The sequence below is a fragment of the Cydia strobilella genome, chromosome 2 (assembly GCF_947568885.1).
Source record: "Cydia strobilella chromosome 2, ilCydStro3.1, whole genome shotgun sequence".
NCBI lineage: Eukaryota > Metazoa > Arthropoda > Insecta > Lepidoptera > Tortricidae > Cydia > Cydia strobilella.
This window is the reverse complement of record NC_086042.1, coordinates 3,137,339-3,162,097: the sequence shown is the minus strand read 5'-3', so window position 1 is coordinate 3,162,097 and position 24,759 is coordinate 3,137,339. Positions and strand designations below refer to the sequence as shown.

General features: G+C 37.3%; 2 protein-coding genes across 3 annotated transcripts; one reads left to right on the top strand and one right to left on the bottom strand.

Annotated features, from left to right (window-relative positions):
- Positions 1 to 1,026: 1,026 nt before the first annotated feature.
- Positions 1,027 to 9,479, bottom strand: LOC134750017 (CDK5 regulatory subunit-associated protein 3). The gene is made up of 9 exons (XM_063685085.1): positions 9,390 to 9,479; positions 8,894 to 9,307; positions 7,839 to 7,991; positions 6,214 to 6,438; positions 5,507 to 5,632; positions 3,666 to 3,821; positions 2,961 to 3,142; positions 2,478 to 2,649; positions 1,027 to 1,176 (listed from the first exon to the last, which is right to left on the bottom strand). Exons 1-9 carry the CDS (start codon positions 9,393 to 9,395, stop codon positions 1,105 to 1,107), a joined length of 1,506 nt encoding a protein of 501 aa, XP_063541155.1. The 5' UTR covers positions 9,396 to 9,479; the 3' UTR covers positions 1,027 to 1,104.
- A 1,441-nt stretch (positions 9,480 to 10,920) lies between these two features.
- Positions 10,921 to 22,228, top strand: LOC134755376 (leucine-rich melanocyte differentiation-associated protein-like). 2 transcript variants are annotated; one of them, XM_063691923.1, is made up of 5 exons: positions 10,922 to 11,111; positions 16,823 to 16,966; positions 18,712 to 18,822; positions 19,945 to 20,094; positions 21,941 to 22,228. In XM_063691923.1, coding segments are annotated over exons 1-5 (642 nt in total). In that variant the 5' UTR covers positions 10,922 to 11,109; the 3' UTR covers positions 22,176 to 22,228. The 2 variants fall into 2 exon arrangements, with proteins under 2 accessions (XP_063547994.1, XP_063547993.1); XM_063691924.1 differs by lacking the exon at positions 18,712 to 18,822 and having other exon boundaries at positions 10,921 to 11,111.
- The last annotated feature ends 2,531 nt before the right edge of the window (positions 22,229 to 24,759 follow it).

Sequence of the window (24,759 nt, the reverse complement as noted above, 5' to 3'; positions counted from 1 at the left end):
TGCTGGCGCGGCCTGGCGAGCTGGCACCTCCATGTGGCGCTCGCTTGACGCTGCATATGGCTGGCTCTGCTTCCGATGATGATGATGGTTGGCCGGGATAACCCTGGACTCCTCTTGAAATGGGCCGGGATAAACTTAGACACCTCTTGATTTGCGAGCCGGGAAACCCTGGACAACGCTCTTCGATCTTCGCTCTTCTTAATTTCTCTTCATAACTCTGTTTCCGATTTTTGATGTTGGTTGGTTCTTCTTGGGTTGTTTCTTGGTTCTTGATGCTGGTTGGTCTGACTGCGTGGATTGGTGTTTTGAAAGTGATTTTTAGGGTTCCGTACCCAAAGGATAAAAACGGGACCCTATTACTAAGACTCCGCTGTCCGTCTGTCTGTCACCAGGCGTTATCTCATGATCCGTGATAGCTAGACAGTTGAAATTTTCACAGATGATGTATTTCTGTTGCCGCTATAACAACAAATACTAAAAAATACGGAACCCTCGGTGCGCAAGTCCGACTCGCACTTGGCCGGTTTTTTCTTCTTTCTCTTCTTTCTTGGTATCTTGGTGGTTGCTAGGAATGTTGGATTCAGTTCCTTGGTTCGCTGGTCTGGATCGCCATCAAATAACAAGAGTGATCTTGTTATATCATCTCGAGCAGTGACAGGGAGAAGTGAAACACCTTATATCATGATAGTATAAGAACGTATATTCTCTAAAAACCTGTCTATATATACACGTTACGTTGACACAAGCAATATGAGTTTATGTCGCAGTAATCCAATGTGTTACTGCTAAACACTGAAAGTGGCTAATTGCCATTACACCTCCCCCGAAAGTTCCCATCACCGCCGGGGTGGCAGAGTCCTATACATTACCTAGTAATTGATACTCTTTAAATGATACAGTGACCTGTAGATAGCCCAAGTAAATGACTCGACGACCCAGAACCGTGTCTGGCGAACAAGGACGAGGAGAGAAGTGAAGTGGGATAAGGCTAAGCAGAGAGAGATACTCTGAATGAAACGATGAGAATGTAAATAAACTTTGCCATATATTAAATACAGAGGTCAACAGTGGAAAACAGTGTCATTTAGCATTTGTACTGGGTGCTCATAAGAATTTGACGCCGCCAATGATGTTCACCGGACGGCCCTTGTACTTCTTAGATATGTCCGCTTCGATCTGCAAAACAAATACAATTCTAACTACTTGAGCTTGGAAAGAAAACAAATCTATAAAATAAAATAAAAATGGAATAAAGACTTCGTATATCAAACTGTAATCGCATACTTTTCACTATGGCTCCCATCATCATCTTCCTCGCGTTATCCCGGCATTTTGCCACGGCTCATGCGAGCCTGGGGTCCGCTTGACAACTAATCCTAAGAATTGACGTAGGCACTAGTTTTTACGAAAGCGACTGCCATCTGACCTTCCAACCCAGAGCGGTAACTAGGCCTTGCTTCTTCCTTCACCGTAAAGCGGCTGGTAAATATCAAATGATATTTCGTACATAAGTTCCGAAAAACTCATTGGTACGAGCCGGGGTTTGAACCCGCGACCTCCGGATTGAAAGTCGCACGCTCTTACCGCTAGGCCACCAGCCTATACTTTTCACTATGGCTCAACAACTCAACTAACGAAACGGTTTAGTCAACTGTATTTAATTCGACCAATCACGTGCCGCCGCCGTCAAGAGGAAAAAACCGAAGGATAGAACAAAAGACATCAACGCGCTTCCATTTAATGAATAAGAAGTGCGTTGATGTCTTTTGTACTATCTTTTTATCTACTGAGATAATTACGGGACTGAGGTAATGGCTCCTTCACACTATCGGCGATGATTAGACTCCGTTATCTTGTCGCACTGACATTGCTTTTCAATAGAGCGTGAATGGTTTTTTATCGACCATCTCAGTATCGACGTTTATATATTGCAAATGTTCCTCGACCTCGGGCCGCAAGCTCTGTGCGCGCGCTATGGCCGCCTCGCGCTGCTGTATGACACGCGCCGCGAGCCCGGCTAGCTTGTCGCACACCACCAGCTTCTGTTTTAATGAGGGCTACCGTTTTTGTGCTCACCAGTTGGCGCCACTGTAGATGTAGGTCCAGAAAAACAGATCACAAAATTCTTCTATGCTTGTTATTTTTTAATCAATACGTTCTAATATACACAAAGGTATTTTAACGTCTAAATCTGCCATTTTTTCAACCTGTTTAATTTTGCATATATTTTATTTAGCACGTTTTTTAAACCACTAACATTTATTGAGCTTATATACATTGTTTACCATGATTAATCAAATATGGACAAAGATTTACCACAATTATAAATAAGGAGTGAAAATTCCCGATAAAAAAGCTTGAAACCCCCATAACTTGACATTTTTGAAAGACCTCCAGCTGCACTAGCGCTCCTAGCGGCGAAATTAAACGCGGTAGCCCTCATTATTCTAGACTGTATTTTAGGAGCACTACAGTACCTGTTCCTGTAATGTCCGGCTGCGTGTGATGAGGGCGGAGACCTCGGGCCGCAAGCTCTGTGCGCGCGCTATGGCCGCCTCGCGCTGCTGTATGACGCGCGCCGCGAGACCAGCTAGCTTGTCGCACACCACCAGCTTCTGTTTCAGTTGTTCTGTCAGCATGTCCACGTATCTGCGAAGAAATGTCAACATAAAGATCCAGTTTGTAAGATTTAAGGAGAAGTTAGGGAGTTTTCAGCAAATAGTGTACCCAATTAGCGTGAGTAATTAGGAAAAGTTAATCGCTGTCAGTTTTATAACGACAACCAAACATGAAATCTTTATGGGAATTGGATGGGAGCGGCAGCTGACGATCTCAATACACCTTTGCACATCTCACCACATTACCTTGCAGAATGTTTAACGTTGTGCAAATGGTTGATGGCGGTAAGACTTACAATACTAGCTGGCCGACGGAGCGGCAGCTGACGTTATCCACTTTACCTTGGAGAATGTTTAACGTTGTGCAAATGGTTGGTGGCGGTGAGGCGCGCGGTGCTGGCTTGAGCGGTCGACAACATGGCGGCCAGCGCGTCCGGGCTCTCCGTCGGCAGCTGCTGGAAGAGCGAGAAGGACTGTGTGTCGGTGCTCGTCTCGTAGAGGCGCATCTTGAGGAAGGATTCGAGCTGTGAACAAAAAAAAGGTAGTGCCTTTATGATAGGTAGTCTAGTATCTTTACACACTGATTAGTGTAAGGTGCCTGGGGGCATCTAGCGTAGAGGTGGCAAGAATTATGAAAAAAACACCTTTATTAGCAATTCAGATAAAAGTAAGTTGCTATATACACGGTGGCTAAAAAATAAGTGCATTCCTGTTGCCAGGGAGGTTTTAGAACGAAAAAAAAATTACCCTCCCATAGAAAATGGACCAGCCAAAATGTATGAAACAGCCAAATTAGTAAAAGTTGCTCAGTATAATCCAAGAACCTCTCTGGCAACGGGAACGCACTTATTTTTTAGCCACCGTGTATATAACATAATTATGGCCATTTATTTATGGCGCTATTCATAAGACGTGCTATAAGCCTCGGAGTTTTAAATGCAAGACAGAGAACAATAAGAACCTTGGTGGTCATTATCAAGTTTTCTGGTCCCCTCAAATATCATTGTTTCTTTAAGTGGATTAGTCAAAACTAAATACTATACTGACCTCGACTAGTTGGTCTATGATTTGATTTCTGGTGCTAGGGTTGTCGAGCAGCGTCAGAGCGTCTCGTCCGCGCGCGGTGCCGCCCGCCACGCCGGCCGACTCCACCACTATACCGGATTCCTCTAGGGCCACGGCTGCTAAATCGCTTGACAGATCCTGTCAATAAACTAATCTTATAAGAATATATTAAGAGGCCGGTGTCGATTTTAGTCGCAAAAATGTAAAATTGATTTAGTCAGTGAAATTGTACACCTTTTGTTACCTAATTGACATAACAAGTACTGGTTTCTATTAGCACGTCTTCTTATCTTGCCTTTTATCACATCAATTTTTTGAAAACAGACTCACTAGATATAGTAATGATTTTTTTTCTGATGGACGTTTAGGTAAATGCGCATATAGCACTGATTTTGTCGCTCTTATTTGTAATTTTCGTAAAGTTTGGACTGCGAAAAATGGTAAACTTGTATTACACATATTCTGTACTTGACCTTTATCAGATTACATTTTTGTTATATGACTTAGAGTTCGAGGAAATTAAAGTTAAACGAATTCAATTTTCTCCAGAAATTACTTCAAAACAAGTAACAATTTCTCTGAAAATCGACTTAATTTCAACGTAATTTGGATACTTGAACAATCTACAACATTTGCTGAAACTATTCTTATACATCAATTTGTATAATTTACCACCATAATTTTTTGATGAATTTTTAAAAACTGCCCCTTCTCTTCATATATTACCGGTGACGCTCGCTCGCGACCTCATTATTAAAAGGCAAGATGAGATTACGTGCTAATAGAAACCAATACTTGTTATTTAGTTATTACGTAACAAAACGTGTATAATTTCAACGACTAAATCTATCAATTTTATATTTTTGCTCCAAAATCGACACCGGCCTCTTCAGTGCCAGTTGCATCATCTGCACTTGGCAGACTGATCAACGTCACCCGGCGCGCCGCGGTGGTTTACTATGAAAGTTTCCATACAATAAACATTTAGCAAACTCTTTAACGATGACAAACAGTTTGGTGCAACCGACCCTAAGTAAGGCCAGGGACATTCCCGGTGAACCATTTAAAAAATTTACCTCGATCCTTCCAAGCGAGATTACTCCGCCTCCCATTTTAGGATTCTTTATCTTAATAATGGAAAGGGTAAAAGCAAGGAGACAAACAACAGGTAGTAAGGACAGATTATTAGTTGTTATTGTTTAGGCTAAGCTTCGCCTCCCCATAAAGATAACCAATTAGGATGCATTTTGGATTCCTTATCTTAGTTTGCAAATGCCGGCCGTCACAAAAACAATGAACGGCAATAAACTTTACCTTTATTTTTATTTTTTTACCCAGGGGAAATCCGGTTAGGGATCCCACCCGGCCCGGGAGAAGCCGAGTGGGTATGATGTACGACTCACACGGACTAAAACCCCTGGGGTGTTCCGACGCTCGCTTTTGGGCGGGGTTACGGGAACAACTTTGCAGACCTCCGAGACCCCGCCGGCGGCAATGAGCTTTACCTGAGCAAACCTTTTTTGCCTTTAAGGTCGTTCACCGGATACACTTACATACCTAATGTAACAAGCCATGTGAAATAAAAACAAAAAGATTTTTTTTTCCATTATTCATTATTATCCTCTTACTTGGATTAGTTGTTGTTGTTTAAGTCATGTATGTTTTAGGACAAAATAATTGTCGCCTTTGACTCGATTGACACAAAATCAATAAACGAATTAGTCTTTTATACACAGGTTTTGCTAATGCCGAGCTTTTTTAATGAATTCAGTATGAGTTACGAATTATTATTGAACCTGTAACCATGATTAATGATAACTTGCCAGGTCAATAGCCGGTGCGCTGTCAATGTTGCCCCAGTCGATCTCCGCTGTATCGCCATCCCCGAAATCGATGTCGGCGCCCGCGTCGGCTCCAAAGTCAATGCCGCCGCCACCACCGAAATCAATCTGAAAATCAAACATATATATATAATAAAAATAAAATAAAATAAAAAACCTTTTTATTCCATAACTCCTAAAAACGACTGATTTTAGATTGTACTAAAAATATTTAACCTTAAAATCAAACATATCAAGTAAAAACATATCTGGAAAAGGTTGGGATATTTTTGAGATGGAAAGAGCTCGTGATTCTGAGTAGAAGGGGGTATTTGCACAAAAGATCCCTATGGGTCGAAGTGTATCCCCAAGGGCCCCCGAAAATCATAAGATAAAATAAGAGTAGAACTTAAAAATCTCATAGAATATCACATTTTTAGCATACTATCGACCCGCCCCGGCCTCGCACGGGTGCAATGCTGATGTATTATACATATAAACCTTCCTCTTGAATCACTCTATCTAGTAAAAAAACCGCATCAAAATCCGTTGCGTCATTTTAAAGATCTAAGCATACATAGGGACAGACATCCATCCAGACAGCAGGAAGCGACTTTATCTTATACTATGTAGTGATGTTTAAAAAGACTCACCCAATCTTTCTTTCAATTTTGAAATCAATTTGAATCTTTAAAATAATAAACAAATACCTTATCACCAGCACAGTCTCCATCATCCAGCTCAATATGCACCGGGTCAGGCTCCACAGCCAGCGGCGGCTCCCCGTAGCTCCACTCATACACTGTCACATTACCGTGGTTCACCACAAACTGTAGTATCGGTAGCACTTCAGGAGCCTTGTCTCCAAGGGCATATTTGGTGAAGGCGGAGTAGAGATCTATGCCGGGCTGAATAGGTTTTAGAGATTTGCCAATCTGAAATTGAGATATGAAAATGGATTTAATTTAAGAATAACACATTTGCATGAAACACATAATGTCAATGATATTAATTGTAAGATGTCTAAACACATCATACCACTTGACACAAGTAGAAAAATGTGGTTTTCCATTGCAGAAGGGTCCTTATACTTCAAGTGCAATAAAGTCCTTTTTATCTAAAATTCCAAAAGAAATTCTGTTAGAAAGGTCCTGCACATGAAGCATACGGACCCTTCTCTCATGGAAAGCCACAAATGGCCCAGACAGATGTTGTACAAACTGTACAGTTGTCAAACTCTCTTTGAAGTCGACTATACAATACTAAAAATACAGATTTAAGGCCAGTTGCACCAACATCAGTTAACAGGTCCACTGATCAACATCACGCAGAAAAGATATATGAAACTTCCTATACAATAAAATTTTGCAAATGCTGGTGACAGATGTTTTGGTGCTAGTTTGCGTAAGCACTAAAGTTTAAATGTAAGATTTTTTTTTTTTTTTTTATTGGGAAACAAACAGCTTACAATCTTACACAATATGAATTAATATTAATAAAACACAAGCCAAAACAGTTTCCACTAATTAATTAAGGCAGAAAAGCTCAAAGGGAACTAACTTAATGAAATTCAAAATGTAGAAAAGTAATTATTCAAAGCAATCAGGCAAACCAAAAGCTATTAACTTGAATTATAGCTGAAACTTATGCTTGAGAGAAAAAAATAAAATAAAAGGTACAATACAAAACTTACATAAGTATGCTAGGTAACTAGTTATTAAGTGCTAATTTTGGGGTTGTTTTTATTTTTATTAAGTTAACAAATTTACCCAGCTTCATATTGAACACATCGAAATTGGAATATTTAGAATTATACATTAAGCATGCTCTACCTAGATATGAGTTTTTGAGATACTTTGTACGACAGAGTGGAATGGCAAATAAAGTTTTTGATCTAGTTCGGAAATTAGGACATCTATATGAAATATTGCTAATAAGATATTGCGACTCGATTAGATTATTTAATAGTTTAAACAGAAAGATTTGATCTTTTTGCTCCCTGCGCAGCTGGAGACTTACCACGTTTTCACCCTCAAACAATTTAAATCTATATTTCATCCATTTAATAACATGAAATTCAGGCCAAATTCAGGCTGGAGCCTTGAAGTTAATGTATTGCTTTGCATTTTGACATTTTGTTAAATAAATTTTATTTTAAATAGATTTTATAAAGCTTTTCGTTTTATTTTATTCTCATCTCGGAGGACCTACCACAAAAAACGAATATCATAATGATGAAATTCCGATTTTAGTTTTTCGCAGTAAAATTATAATAATTTTTATTGGCATTAAAAAATGAACCTACATGCCTAAAGATGAAAATTGCAATACATACATCTTCATATATCTCTGGTAGTTCCTTCAGCCGCTCCACCAGCTCCCTCTTGATCTTGTCTCCCTGGATCCCAAGCTGCCGGCACTGCGCCAGGAACTCGGACTTCATTGATGCCTCATTTTTGAGGTGGTCTGCATTCTTCTTTTCGTATTCCTTAAATGTAGAATGAAAGTATGATGAACACAATTCTGTTGTACAAAGATTTGCTTGACCAACTATAGTAAAGATTTATTTCCAATAAATCAAAAGGCTATTCATTTATTTTATTAATAATTTTAATAATTCAATCAGTTCTGAGCTAAACTTATACTTTTTATTTAAAAAAGTGAGCGATAAAACAATAATAATGGTAATGGAAAAACAAGATTCGAGCCCTACACCCCAGCAGGGGGTAACAGGAAAAGAAGAAGAGAAGAGAAGAAGAAGTGAGCGATACACGAAACGCATGACAATGGGATCCCTTTTTATAGAAAACACCACATATATTTTATCTGAGTAGTTTTAGGATACTTTTTTATAGTTTTAGGATAGTTTTTGCTCCTTATATTTCTTTCTTGCTGTGCATGCTTGCTTTGGATGGCATTCTTATGCAATACCTACCACTCATGTACTCTTTGTAACTATGTTGAATGTTGTCTGTTTAGTGTGCCTTTTAAATAAAATAAAATAAAAATCTCTGACACCTAGAGACTTTTACATCTCTAAACAATTTTAGTACTTGCCTGTTGTTTGTATATTTTTTATTAGTTTTTTGTGTAATTTGACATTTAGACTGGATACATCTCTGACAAAGTATCTAATATTTTATTGATTCCATATGTGTAATTGATTTTTATAATTTTTGGTTAATTTTATTGCTTGTAAAAATTGACATGTAAAAGTGCCCCAGTGGCGTATTTGCTGAATAAATGTTTGATGTTTGAATAATATTCAGACACAGCTGCATCTTGACTTGACATACAAAAAAAAAATAAGCACAATAAATATAGGTCCATCTGTTAACCTTTTAGTCTTATTGTTTATTATACCTTTAACAAGTATACATAAACACTTACAACTTGCAATTGCTCCTCCTTAGCTATTTGTTTCTTCAAACTTGGAATCTCGTAGTTAATATTCCTAACCAACATCTGTGCTGCCTCCGCCAAGTACAAGTTTTCTTTTTCATAACTCTTCACCACATCCAGCCAGTCCTTCATCCTCTGAGAACCATACCTTCCGAAGAGGTTCTTAGTATCGGCCTCAGTTTCTTTTAAAATCTCTATGATCTTCTGGCAATGAAAATAATTGATATAACTGCCTGAAAGTAAAGCTGTTATGTCTTGGTGTGCTGGCATGTCCTGTATGGCATTATTTATTTTTTCTCTAACCGCTATGATGTTCTTCTGCCATTCCTTGTTTACGTGCCGACGGCTGACTAGCCAGTCTTGCAATTTTCCTATATTTATGTCGATAGGTATGTTACTTTCCTATAAACATTTTAAAAGATTAATAAGTGAAAGGGAAATAAGATAATCGGTATCTTAGAGAATAGTGATGCTTGTAACTTACGTCCATGATACTACGTTGTTACTGTTGCTTCATAAAATAAACAATTTTACGGGATAAATACTTGTGAATCTGGTGTTATTGTGAATATTGTGATGTTGATGTGGTTGTGGTGACGTTTTGACGTGACGTGACGTGTTAAGAAAGTTTTGACAATTGACATATTGAAAATGTTACCATGTTATAATTATTATTTCCGCCATACTTAAATCATGGTCACGATTTAAAAATATACTCGTAATATTTATATCAATGAATTGCGCGTGTTTTGAATTATTTATATTTAATATTATTTTTTAATAAATCGTCTAAGTACAAGGTCTATTAACACAAATACACAGCACTATAGCAAAGACTAGATTCCTTATCATGTTTTCTGTATTGCGTCCTCGATTCAAATTAGATAAGTATAATTCTTATCAAGGTAGTGTCAATGTTGTATCATAATATTCATTAGTCATAAATATTGAAACTGCTGCTTAGCTTCAAGTGCACTTTATAAAATCAGTTTTTAAATATAATACTTTGCTTATATTATGGATTTTATTGAACACACAGAGAACCCGTAAGTATTTATTATATACTTACTGAACTAATAGTAAACGGTTTAAATGTAATAACTTGATACATACTATTATTCGACATATACAGATATGAGATACCTTCAGCTTAAATCATAGAAAAAGCGAACTACTTATATTTTCTAAATTAAGTACCAAGACACCACTGAGCTATGATTGGAGCACAACGGTCTGATTGTAATAATTATAATTTAAAACAGCATTATGTTTTAAAATTAATATTAACCAAACTGAGTTTTAATTAAACAAGACTTCTCATTCTCAAGTCTTTTAAAGTCTACCTCAATCATACTATCTTTGTCTTACACTAGTACTAGCACCCAAAAGAAAAGAATGAGTATAGTTTTTTTTGTTCTTATTTACTGATAATTTGGTTTGACCAAGTATATGATAGAATTTCTTTTGTTATGAAATTACACAAAACAAAAGAAATGAAACTATTTCGACGAATAATGTTTAAATGGGTTGTTTGTTTACAAATACTTGTATTAATATTTTAAATTTAAAACAATAAATGTGATTGATAAAAAACACCGATAAAACTTATATTTTTTTTACTTGTAACATTCCCAAAAGCTATTCAAATCACTGCTACTTTTAAATTATAGTTGGTCAAACCAAATTATCAGTAAATAAGAACAAAAAAAAACTACACTCATCCTTTTCTTTTGGGTGCTAGTACTAGTGTAAGATAAAGATAGTATGATTCTCTCTGTCTATATTCGAAATGAGACCGTTCTTTGACAAACTATATAATACTTTTAATAAATAATATATATTTAAGTGTTCACAAAGAATAAACTACATTTTATATATCATTAACTTATTTATTTTTATTTTGAGAACAGCATCAAAAATTCATACAAAAAAAAATATATCTCAAACGGCTAATTTGACAGCTTAATGTTGTGTTATTCTTTTCTTTTATTGATATTATTGTGAACGTGTTTTTCCAAATTTTCCATTAAATCATAGCGCAAGCATACTTATAATTTTCCTACAGGCCGTTTGACTGTAATATAATTGTTTTGTAAATTAGATGCGAACCAAGCACTTCGAAGAATGACGACGGAGTGATCTCCGTAGATGTTACGAGCGAGGTACTCGTAGACTCCATCACAGAAGTTCCACCAGACTTAATCATGTAAGTTGTCATATAAACTAACTTAATAATCTTAAGTTAACACTGGTATATCTCATCGGGAATAGCAGGACGAGCTTGTCGCCTTTGTCAAAGACTGGAAGCTGCTTAAGATCGGGATACGTATGAATAGTACAATCTAAAAAGCGTGGCAACAACAACACGACAACTGCCAAAGCGTATAATATAAAATAAATAATTTATAAAAACATAATAATTAATATAAACTGCGCTGAATTTTTATAGTAAATTGTGTTACGAGTGATTATACAACATAAAATAAAAATACCTTCGATCGGTTCGTATACAAATGGTTAATGGTCGATGACGTTTAGTAGTAGCCGGTCGATTTGCATTTTACCATTGGCAAATAGAAAATAGAGTGTACTATTGTCTAAAGAATAAATAATACAAAGCCTTAAGTACTAACACAATGAGTCCTCCAGCCAAGTGTGGAAATTGCGATAAAAGAATCAACAGCAGGCATTCACTGGATTGTTCCTCTTGTAACGTGGGATACTGCTTAGATTGCCTAGAACGCATCGGTGTTGGTAGCAAACGTTATACCCTAATGTCTGTGGACAATAAAAAAACCTGGAAATGCCGAAGGTGCCATGAAAAAGACTTACCAACATCAGCAAGTACTCCATTGCCCAAGCCTGATATATCAAAACTCCCGTGCTCAGTCTTTCCATCGTCAAATAACACAGCCTGCAAAAAATTACAAAAGCGACGCCCAGATGACTTGTCTTTAACCCACTCATCTACAGACAGTATTTGCACTGTACTTGGCGACACTTTATGTTCTCCTCCAGACTTTACAATAACACAAAACCAATCAGTTTCTAGTTGTAAGTCAGTTTTACCACCCCAAAAACGGCCGGCGCCGACGTCTGGCTCAAAATCAGATGATGAAAGTGCTACTAGGGAGTTCTTAAACTCTGCTCAAAACCTAGCATCAATGACTGTTCCCAATGAGGTTCTCTCTTCATTTACAACAGCCCTCCAGCAACTGCAACGCGTCTTCGACACAATGACACGAGAGATGACCGCGTTCACTACATCGCTCAACAACACCTCTGAGGACGTGGCATCTTTTCGAAATGAAATCTCAGAAATGAAAAGCCAGCTGAAAGAGCTAGATTTTTGTAAATCTGAAGTAAAAAATCTTCGCACTGAAGTGGTCGAGCTGCGCCAAGAAATAGAATACAAGGAACAGCGCCATCTACTGAAGGATGTCGAAATTTTAGGTCTAACAGAACACAATAGCGAAAACTTACAACAAGTAATTCACACAATGTGCGCCAAGTTGGGTGTCGAACTGGACCCTCGTGACGTGGACGACGTGCGGCGCGTGGGCCTTCGCGGCGGTGGCGTGGGCAGCGTCGAGCGGCCACGACCCGTCGTGCTGACGCTGACGCGGCGCGCCCCGCGTGACCAGATCCTGCGCGCCGCCAGAGTACGCCGCGGGCTCACCACTGATATGCTGGAAGTTCCGGGAAGCTCTCGTCGCGTGTACATAAACGAACACCTCACAAAGGCTAACAGGGTTCTTTTCAGTAAAGCCCGAGCCGCAGGAGCTCAACTAAACTTTAAATTCACTTGGACCTCAAACGGTACCATTTATATGCGTCGCTCCGAAATTAGCTCAATAGTACGAATTTCATCGGAAGCAGTGTTGAAAAAACTATACAAGGGACCTGCATCTAATAGTCAACACGCGCCGTTTCAAGGGCTGCCTAATTGATTGCGGTTTGATAATATGTTTAACCCTAATGTACGCCACTTTTTTACATATTATTAATTATAATTTAGATTTTTATATAAATACTAGGTTTCTTTCTTATGGATCTCAAAAATATCTGTCTCGTGCAATACTTTATCATAGTAGTCTGTTTCTGTGGAAACTTTTTGTTACACTAAGCCTTTACTTTTTAACTAGTTGTATGTTTGTTGCTATTTTTTACTCGATGTCATACATAACACACACATTTTTTATACTTATCACGCTAAATGTTTTTAACCTAGTCCTATACGAACCTAGTTCTATTTATAAATGACCAAAAAAATAAATTTAAAATTAGGACTTCTCAATGCAGGCTCTCTAGGGACTAATCATAACGAATTTATAGTTGCAGTTCAAGAGCGTAATATAGACATAATGGCTATAAATGAATCCTGGCTTCGGGAAGGGGAAGAGGGGCGGGCACCTATCTTGCCGAACTATAGCCTGCGCCACGTCCCACGGCCTCGCTCGGTGCGCGAACGCGGTGGCGGCGTCGGCTTTTACATCAGGAAAGGCATTACTGCGCGGCGCTGTGCTCATCCCTCTGACTCCGTAGTTGAACAAATGTGGCTTAAGTTATCTATTAAAGGTGTAGTTTTACTTCTAGGAACAGCTTACCGGCCACCATGGTTAGACATTGATACTTTTATAGATTCACTAACTGAAACTATTTCCTCATTCTCTAGTTATGACTATATTACGTTAATGGGAGATTTTAATGTTAATTTGTTAAATAAAGACCGAAATTGTACTAAACTCACTCAATTTTTAAACTATTTAAATTTTACACAATATGTTAATGAGCCAACTCACTTTACAAGTCATAGCAGTACATTGATAGATTTGATTTGTAGCAACATTGCCGTTTTAAACACTCAAGTAGACTATATACCTACTCTTGGTCACCATGCATTCCTAACTTGTGAACTAAATATAAAGAAAATTAAACCTGTGCCTCAGCAAGTTATTCTAAGACCACTAAAAGATATTGATTTACTAATATTTAACAAATCTCTTGAATATATTCAATGGGACAATATCATTTCACTATCAACCGTAAATGATATGGTCAATTCTTTTAATAGCATAGTTTTATCTCTGTTCGACTTATATGCACCTCAAAAACTGGTTATTATCAGAGAAAGAAGCTATCCTTGGATAACATATACGATTAGGGAAATGATGCGCCTGCGTGATCAGGCTCATAATAGGTTTAGGGCATCTGGATTAGATGAACATAAAAAATACTACACTGATTTAAAAAGCTGCGTCAACAAAGCTCTATTTAATGAAACACGGGCTTATTTCAACCAAAATATTAACCATAATGCTAGTAACTCTCGGTCTCTATGGAACAATCTTAAACGTACCGTGAAAATAACTCATAACTCTCAGAACCATGAAATTCCTACTCATTTACGTGACCCAGATCTTATTAATTCACATTTCCTCCAAGTTCCAGGCAGTCCTGTAGCTCCACAACCATATCAGGCTTACTTTGAATCCAACCACTATCATACTTCATCATTTAGGTTAGAGCCAGTAGATGAGATCTCTGTGCTTAAAATAATCAGATCACTTAAATCCTCTGCTCTGGGTGATGACGGTATTAACTTAGATATGCTACTTCTAACTCTTCCTCGTTCACTTAGTACAATAACTGTAATAATAAATAAATCCATAACATCATCAGTCTTCCCCGATGCCTGGAAAGTGGCTTTGGTAACGCCTCTTCCTAAAAAAAATAATATCACTAGTTTTAAAGATTTGCGACCAATAAGCATTCTTCCTTGTATATCTAAAATATTGGAACGCATTGTATACACACAGTTATATGCTTTTCTTGAAAGAAATCAAATTCTTCCTATTCAACAATCTGGGTTTCGTAAATCGCGTAGTACGGCAACTGCACTTCTTGATGTAGTAGACAATATACTATCTGCACAGGATATGGGCAGGGGAACTATAATGACACTTCTTGATTTCTCACGTGCCTTTGATGCTATTAATACAAAATTATTGTTATCCAAAATGAAATATTATGGCGTTGAACCAGACTCAATTAAATGGTTTTCGAGTTATCTTAATCGTCGAACGCAAGTTATCAAACTTACAGATAATAACGGTATGTTTTTGAAATCCAAACCATCTATTTTATCTAGAGGAGTGCCACAGGGGTCGATCTTAGGCCCGCTTTTATTTATCCTATATACAGCTGATGTCCGTGATGTAATAAAACATAGTAACTTCCACATATACGCAGACGATATCCAAATCTACATCCCATGTGATCCTGCTAATGTGGCTGTAGCAGTTGCCAAAATAAATGAAGACTTAGATAACATAACAACTTGGTCATCATCGAACTCTTTAGTACTTAATCCTAATAAATCAAAAGTTATGATTTTTGGCTCCAAGCATCAAATAATACAAATAGATAACCATAAACCTATCATTTCCATTTCAGGCGAAGAAATAGATCGTGTTTCTGAATCGCGTAATCTAGGTGTTATAATGGATGAATGTCTTCGTTTTGAAAGTCACATAGCAGATATTGCCCGAAACTCATTTTATAGACTTAAGGTCCTCTATAGAATCCGTGATTTTCTTAGCGTAGACCTTCGAGTCAACCTTTGTGATACGCTAATACTCTCAAAGTTTGATTACGCGGACGTGGTTTATGGACCACGGTTGTTAGCTAGAACTGAACGCATTATACAAAGAGTCCAGAATGCATGTGCACGTTACTGTTTTAGAATCCCTCCACGAACGCACGTGACACCTTACTTAAATTCATCAGGCATTCTTAAAATGACTTACAGAAGAGAACTTCATCTATCTTCCTTGTTGTTTGGAGTATTAAAGTTTTCAAAACCCGAGTACCTCTTCCAAAAGTTCACCTGGCGTTCAAACACTTCTATGAAATATGGTCTTAGATCGGTCAACAACAAATTAGTAACTTTTCATTACTGCACCTCCGCATTTCGAGGTAGTTTTAAATACACAGCAACTAAGTGCTGGAATAATATACCTCCGCCATTAAAGATATTAAATTCTCTTAAAAGTTTTAAAACACAGCTTAAGCGACACCTTCTTCAGATTCAAAATGAACTACCTCTTGGCGGTAGAGCAATACCCTCTTATCTTTGATTATAGCCCAGCCATATAATACATACAATAATGAGATTAAATATAATATTATTTACAAATACGCACATTCACACTTTACACTTCAGTATCAGTCTTACCTACGTATAAATATATATCTTAACCAACAAAAACACAAAAAATCCTTTATAATTTTATAAGTACTTATAATAATACTACACACTCAACAACACAATGCACACTTTCATTTCATACACCTTCCATATACCTATTCTTTATCTTTCTTTTTCTCATTTAATGTTCTTAATACTTAAGGTTTCTTTTTTTTTCTTTTATCACTTAAAACTTTTTTTGTCTTTATTCCTTTTATTATGTAATAGGTACTTAGTGTTTCTTTTTGTTTATAGGATCCGACTGAAAACCAGCGTTGCAGTAAATTTACTGCAACATTATGCTGAGTCGAGACTCCTTTTTAACATCACGCTGTCTTTAATGCCAATGTCAATTAATTTAGTTAAGAAGTAATGTATCTAGTTAGGTACATTAGTAAACTATTAACCTACATATTTTATGTTTCATGTTTTGTGATGTTAAATAAATTTTCTCTCTCTCTCTCTCTCTCTCTCTCTCTCTCTAAAATCTGTAACAGACGTTAGTACGGTCCGAGGCCTATTCGATTGAGTGGAAGGTGGTTCGTCGTACATCCGTTAAGGACGCAGCCATAAGTGAGAGCGAAGAAAGAGATACAATGACCGGACCAAGATTGCTATGCCCGTCTGTTAGCACTAACAGAAAAATGTGAAATGTTTGGTTGTTCCAGGACTACTGAGGGAAATGTAGAAAATGGAGAGGACCCAACAAGACTGACTCTGGCATATGAAAGACTGTATGAAATCCCACGCACCATCGTTGAACGGTTTGCGGACCATGTCTGGCATCTGGACATCAGCCACAACAAAATCACGTAAGTGGTAGTGGTGGTGGTACTCTTTAATGAACTAGATTCAAAAAAATCCATGTAAAGCCTCAATGCTATTCCATCCTAAAAATATAATACTAGCTTTTACCCGCGACTTCATCTGCATGGAATTAGTACCAGCAGTTAGAGTGAGTACCTATAGTGCCTGGATAAAATCTAATGGCAATAATTTTGACCATAATATGCTTAATTGCTTACACCGATTAACGGGCAATTTATTAATTTTCTCATTTCCACATCTAGACTAAGATACGTTATATATGGTCGACCTTCACCCATACGTCTGACGGATGAAACTTATATTTTATGAAAGAAAATATGTTCCTGAACATAAATAATTAGGGTTGCCTAATGAAATATGGTCAAGGCTATTTTTAATAAATTTTTGAAAATAATTTTTTTTCTTCAAATTTCACCGATTTGTCTGACGAACGGAATAAGTTCCAATGTAAAGTATAAAACTTCTACAACATGAATAAATTAGTTTGCCTATGTTTTTCCGGTCATTATTATGAGGTTGCCGTGTTTAAACAGGTGAGTTAAAATCGATAATTGCACCCATCTGTCTGACGCTTGAATTATATATCAAAATAATGGTAATTTTATTGCGAATACAATGGTATAGGGTTGCCTCCAAAAATCCGGTCACAAATATGGGTTGCCAGGCTTTTAAAGAAAATAAGAAGGAAAGACATTTAGCGATAACTCAAAAACGGCTTAACTGATCACGATTGTTTTAACTATTTTCGAATGTGTTTCTATCACTCACTATCTGCTTCTATCCTATATGCTTCCCCGGGTCTCAAACTATCTCTATGCCAAATTTAAATTTACCTAGTGGTCATATTTGTCCTAATAGACACGTTTTGTTAGAGAGTGATTCTTCTGTAGCTAGTACTGTGGTATGGATAAGAAAAAAACAGAAAAATTATTATGGGTGGACACTTTTGGGTTAGGGTTAAACAAACTTGACTAAATAACATTAAAACATAACAACATAACATTATTAGGTTACTGTTGTTGTTCTTACTAACATAAGGTATAAGCTATAACTAACAAATTTATGGACCATATGTTGACTCTCAAATAAATAAATTTAATTTAATTTAATTAAAAATTTGTTGGGATGCTACCTGCGTAGACACACTGGCACCGTCCCACCTCCAACGGACTAATGTAAAAGCGGGCGGAGCGGCGAAAAGCGCCGAAATTTTAAAACGTAATAAATATAAGAGCCTCGGTAGAGAGTATCATTTCGTTCCACTTGGAGTTGAAACTCTAGGTCCATGGGGTCCCAGCGCGCACAAGTTGTTTGCAGAAATCGCGAAGCGTCTGGTTGACGTAACTGGTGACCAAAGAGCTGGCGGCTTTCTCGCACAACGTATCAGCATTGCGATACAGCAGGGAAATGCCGCCGGCATCCTTGGTACAATGCCTCAAGGGCCTATTTTAGATTTAAGCTAGTTATTAATTTCGTTTACGTAGTACCACTGTATATATCTTGTATGTAAATAAATATTTATACATTAAAAAAAAATTACAAGTAAATTAGTAAATTACCTTTAGTTTGTGATTTACAGTAATAAATGGATTGGAAGGACCTTTGGTGAGGAGAATATCACTGTACAAGTTTGTTTGAACAACCAAGGTTTAAGAACTTCACATATTGAATTGCATCCCCATATTTTTCCAACTCTCTAGATTAGATCGCTCTTATTATAATTTTATAGGAACCTGGACCCCCTGGTTCACTTCAAGCACCTCACATCACTGATTGCGGATGACAACCCCATCACAGAAAACTGTGTGCTGCCGCCATTACCCAAACTGCAGCTGTTATGGTAAGGATAACCACTGACTATATATTTCTGAATCAGTATTTCAGGCCGAACTAAATAAATAAATTTTATAGGACATTCTTACACAGATTGACTAAGTCCCATGGTTAGCCCAAGGAGGCTTGTGTTATGGGTACTCAGACAACGATATATATAATATATGTATAAATACTTAAATACATAGAAAACACCCATGACTCGGGCACAAATATCTGTGCTCATCACACAAAATAGATGCCCTTACCGGGATTCGAACCCAGGACCATCGGCTTCACAGGCAGGGTCACTACCCACTAGGCCAGCCCGGTCGTCAAAACTATGGCTATCCTATGGCTATCCAAGATGAGCTACAAAAAACACTAGGTGATTAATAATCATCATCATCTTCCTAGTGTTGTCCTGGCTTTTTTGCCACGGCTCATTGGAGCTTAGGGTCTGCTTTGGCAACTAACCCCGAGAATAATTGGCTTAGGTAAGTACTAGTTTCTATAATTGCGACTGCATCTGACCTTCGATTCGAACCCAGAGGGGAAACTAGGTCTTATTGGAATTAGTCTGGTTTCCTCTGCTAGGTTACCACAGCTTTTCTACCAAGTCTACTTAGGTATGTACATAAAATTCTTGTGTTCTCAGACAGCAAATTGAAATCCATCGAAATCACACTCCAAAGGTGACCATTGTCTGATAGCAAACAAATCGAAGACTAGTCTGTCCTGGTGGGTAGTGACCCTGCCTGTGAAGCCGATGGTCCTGGGTTCGAATCCCGGTAAGGGCATTAATTTGTGTGATGAACACAGATATTTGTTCCTGAGTCTTGGGTTTTTTCTATGTATTTGTATATTATATATTATATCGTTGTCTGAGTACCCGCAACACAAGCCTTCTTGAGCTTACTGTGGGACTTGGTCATCTATGTAAGAATGTCCCATAATATTTATTTATAAACAAATAAAAATACCTACTTACTAGACCTGTACATTTTAACGTATGACAACTTTGTCTATAACTAAAAATGCACGTTGAGTAGTGAAGCATAAGATTTAATTTAACTTACCCCAAGGGTTGGTCAAAATACAATTAAAACTGGACCTTATAAACTAAGTCATAAAGTTCAAATTTCCCCAGGGTCAACTATTGCAAGATCGGCTCCCTATACCCATGGGTGGCTAAGCTGAAAGAATCCTGCCCCAACTTGCAGTATCTATGTCTCATGGGCAACCCAGCGGCACCGAGTTATCTCAACGGCGGGAACTTCTATGACTACCTACAGTACAGGTAAGGAAACCTTTCGAATGGTTGAATGGTGGTTTTAGCCCAAGAGGGTTAAAACTACTGTTTGTCTCAAGGAATTACTTGGCACGTGTGAAACAATAGTAGATTGTGTCACAAGGGAGCAAAATGACATATTTACGGCGAGGGCATACAATTGAATCCTAAACGAAGCGAAGGATTCTATAATAGAATCCTGAGCGTAGTGAGGGATTCAAGTGTTAACGCCCAAGGTGAAAATAATTTTGCTACCATGTGACACATATTGCTTTTCACATCAACTATGAGGTAATTATAATGTTTAAAACTATTATTTAAGCTAAAAAAAATAATGTGAAAAAAATTAAAAAATTGTGTCCTCCTAGATCAGAAAAGTGTTACTTTGATCCCTCCTAGTAGGGAAGAAAAGTGCCACTTTGATCCCTCCTAGCAGGGAAGAAAAAGCCCTTTTTCGAATTGGTGATGTGAAAATATCATTTGACATTTTGATCTAAATTGATTTTCGTTATTATGTTTTTGACAATTATATTATTAGACGCATTTTAGTTTTGTACATACTACCAAATAAAAAAAGCATGGTGTTGTTTTATGTCTCCCTTGCTGAAAATAATATTTTTTGCGGGATAAATTAAAAGCGTATCTTTATCCCATTAAAACTCGACACATTTGTTGGAGTGAGAAAACAAAACAACAAAAATAATTTTGACCTTGTTGCACGTCGGGAATTAAATTCGTGAGCATACCTGCATACATCTATAAAAAAAGTTCGTATTAAGTCCTAAGTCGACACTGGATGTTTGTATTGTAGGTTGACAAGAAAAATAATTAAAAAAAAATCAGAGGAAGGTATTGTTTAATCGCGATAGTAATTTATTGTCTTAATTGCACGACATTTTTCATTAGGTGCATTCCACGAGAATGTCCCTTACGAAACGCCGATCTTCTAATGGTTCTGAAAAAGCTGAGAAAATGATATTGGGTCTGGTAATATTTCATGACTTTGCTAACAAATTGGCAGTATATTCTCGAGCTTTACGGATTTGATTGAATTAGCTGCCATAAAAGGCGGAAGCATTTTATAAGGGACATTCTCGTGGAATTGCCCCCATTAGATGCTTTATTTTCAAGGCATCATTAGATGCATTACTATGTTATGCTCATTAGTAACGGCCAATTAGCGCACGAACTTTGCTATGACCCGTCTAGACTGATAATGTTGATATCAGTTATGTTTTGATTGACGTTATAAATAAACTACTATCGGCAGGTACTTACCTAGATGTTTACAAAATTTAGTTCAATTTTCAGTCTTAAATTGAATTTAATAATATTGATGATTTCATATTGAGTGGGAGGGTTCCAAATCCCAAAACTGGGAGAAACAAGCAGCCTTTCAAGACTGTTTTTCCCCGTGACACTAACTGCTAGTAACTAGTTTTAACCTTTGACCGCCAAGGACGCCCGTACACGCGCACGGAAAACTGAGCCTTCAGCACCATAGCATGTTTATACATGTACGTGTACTTATGTACACGTCCAGCAGCCTTAAATACAACAATCTTGAATATAACTTTCCAATAGCAATCATATCAATCATATCTCGAACCGATTACGCGTATTAAATTATTTCCAGTTTTTAAATTTTGCCATTTGATTTTTTACCTTGACAAACGAATTAAGTTGCTTTATAAGCTATCAAATACTAATTCGTATATAAGAAATACGGATTTCTTAATAATCACGGATTATAATAATCACGGGATTATTATGATTAGTAGGTAAAAAATGAAATGTAAAAAAAAACATGAAAAAGAAGTAACGAAAATGTACGAGGTTTAAAATGTATTTCCAGGCTATTCGTAATCTCCCAATTCCCGTCCCTCAACCACCTGGACGATCGGAAAGTCACCGAGGACCAACGAGCAGAGGCCCAACGTCTCTACAAGAGGCCTTTCTTCGAAAGGATCGTCAAACCCAGCTCTGGAGGTATCTCTCAACTCATACACGCACCCGTGAAATGGAGCAGCTTTCAGAATAAGATCACCTCGTTGTGGGCAGGTAAAGAGGAGAGGAATTTGTTGATTTAATCAAATGTTTTATTTAATCTTATATGTTGCAAAGTCACCGAGGACTAAACCGAGGCCCAAAGTCTGTTCAAGATGCCAAGAAAAAAATGTGAAGCCCAGCTCAGGAGCTATCGCGCAACTTATACACATATACCGGTAAAATGGAGCAGCTTTCAGAATAAAATCACCTCGTTGTGGGCAGGTAAAGAGGAGAGGAATTTGTTGATTTAAGCAAATGTTTTATTTAATTTTATTTGCTGCAAAGTCATCGAGGCCCAAAGTCTATTCAAGATGGCGTTCTCCGATAAAAATGTGAAGCCCAGCTCAGGAGCTATCGCACAACTTATACCGGTAAAATGGGGCAGCTTTCAGAATAAGATCACCTCGTTGTGGGCAGGTAAAGAGGATAGGAATGATTTAAGCAAGTGTTTTATTTAATTTTATATGTTGCAAAGTCACCGAGGACTAAACCGAGGCCAAAAGTCTGTTCAAGATGCCAAGAAAAAAATGTGAAGCCCAGCTTAGGAGCTATCGCGCAACTTATACATATACCGGTAAAATGGAGCAGCTTTCAGAATAAAATCACCTCGTTGTGGGCAGGTAAAGAGGAGAGGAATTTGTTGATTTAAGCAAATGTTTTATTTAATTTTATATGCTGCAAAGTCACCGAGGCCCAAAGTCTATTCAAGATGGCGTTCTCCGAAAAAAATGTGAAGCCCAGCTCAGAAGCTATCGCGCAACATACATATACCGGGAAAATGGAGCAGCTTTCAGAATAAGATCACCTCGTTGTGAGCAGGTAAAGAGGAGAGGAATTTGTTGATTTAAGCACATTTTTTACTTAACTATATGCTGCAAAGTCACCAAGGACCAAACCGAGGCCCAAGGTCTGAACTGTTCGAAAGGATTGTGAAGCCCAGCTCTGGAGGTATCAAATTACAATTTGTATTATCACTAAACCTTATAAAACAAAGTCTACCGCCGCGTCTGTCTGTCTGTATGTTCGCGATAAACTCAAAAACTACTGAACGGATTTTCATGCGGTTTTCACATATGAATATAGTGATTTTTGAGGAAGGTCCAGGTGTATAATTTGTTAAGGTTTTGTGTAACCCGTGGGAAGCCGGGGCGGGTCGCTAATACAACATGCAATTAAAATACACACACCGGTAAAATGAAGCAGCATTCAGAATAAGATCAGCTCTTCGTCAGCAGGTAAAGAGGAGAGAAATTTGTTGATTTAAAAATCTTTTTTATTTATTTCGTCGTCGTCGGGGACCAAAAACAGAGGTCCTTTTGAGAAGAAAGTTCGACCTAACCACGGTAAAATGTAGCAGGTGGCAGACTAATATTAGCTCTAAGTGGTCAAGTAAGGAGAAAAACTTGTTGATTTAGGTGCTCTTTTATTATCTTATATTGACCACAGTTACCAAGGACCAAAACTGAGGCCCAAAGTCTAAACAAAGAAGGGCGAATGGAATGGGAGAGATGGCTTAAATACGAAGGAATTTACATAGCAACGTGATATCAACATAACCTCTCCATCTACTTTTAGAGGAACACCTCTAGAGTGGCAGGCGTCCATAGGCTACGGTGACTGCTTACCATCAGGCGGGCCGTATGTTTTTGCCGCCGACGTGGTATATATAAAAAAAACTATCGCAAAATAAATCCGTTGATTCCTTCTTTTATAATATGAATAGAGATTATGAGCAAAATTAAAACCGCGGCATGATAATTAATTAAAATTTAATCATTTTTCGACTGTATAAGTCACTCATTGCTCTCTATCCGATTGCCGTGGAACTGGCTTACAAAAAATATGCGTGGCAATCGTTTAAATAAAAATACTGCATTTTATTTCTAAAATATGGAAGAATGTAGTAGAAAATGCAAGGACTTATAATATTGAATAGTAGATAAAGACTTCTTACATTCCAAAAAGCAATAACTGCCATTTTAATTCGGAACTGATCTGAGAACTGATCGACAAATGGTTGTGATTTAATGTTTCCCCATTTTTAAAAGGAAATGCCAAATAATGTAGTACAACTTAGTATCGTTATGATGTACGTTACATTTTCATATCAACTCTTGAGCATGAGTCATGAGGCATACTCATATTTGATCAAATTGTCGCATTCAATCGTGACGCAAAATCTATAGATAGCTTATCTCGTAATTTCGACACATAATATACCTTATCAGCAAACACAACAATGTCGATAAAAATGCCAAACGCTGATGGAAATCTTGCCATATCATACCTGCATATGTTAGGGTAGTCTCCTACTAGTCAAATCAGTTTCTTTTTTAGAACTGTCAAAACGATTTGCTAATATTGAATTTATATGAAACATTACACAATGACGTCACGGTCAACTCACCTACTTTTTATACTTTAATCCGATTGATTAAATAAAAATTATGTCTAAAACTAACTGCTACCTATGTTTTTCTAATAATTATTTAGTGCTTTATTTCATGCATGGTGTGAAACAATTTATTTTAAGTACTGTTTAATACCCTTTTATAAGTCTTATAAATCGAATGAAAGTGGTACAGAATGACAATTTCATTCTCTGTTGTGTTTCAAACAAAGAGA

What these genes read in the sequence shown, in the direction of transcription:
- LOC134750017 (XM_063685085.1), bottom strand. An exon ending in TACCAGAGATATATGAAGAT is followed by an intron (nt 6,439 to 7,838) that starts GTATGTATTGCA and finishes TCTCAATTTCAG; the next exon opens with ATTGGCAAATCTCTAAAACC. An exon ending in TCATAGACCAACTAGTCGAG is followed by an intron (nt 3,143 to 3,665) that starts GTCAGTATAGTA and finishes TTTTGTTCACAG; the next exon opens with CTCGAATCCTTCCTCAAGAT.
- LOC134755376 (XM_063691923.1), top strand. An exon ending in ATCAGCCACAACAAAATCAC is followed by an intron (nt 16,967 to 18,711) that starts GTAAGTGGTAGT and finishes ATAATTTTATAG; the next exon opens with GAACCTGGACCCCCTGGTTC. An exon ending in TATGACTACCTACAGTACAG is followed by an intron (nt 20,095 to 21,940) that starts GTAAGGAAACCT and finishes ATGTATTTCCAG; the next exon opens with GCTATTCGTAATCTCCCAAT.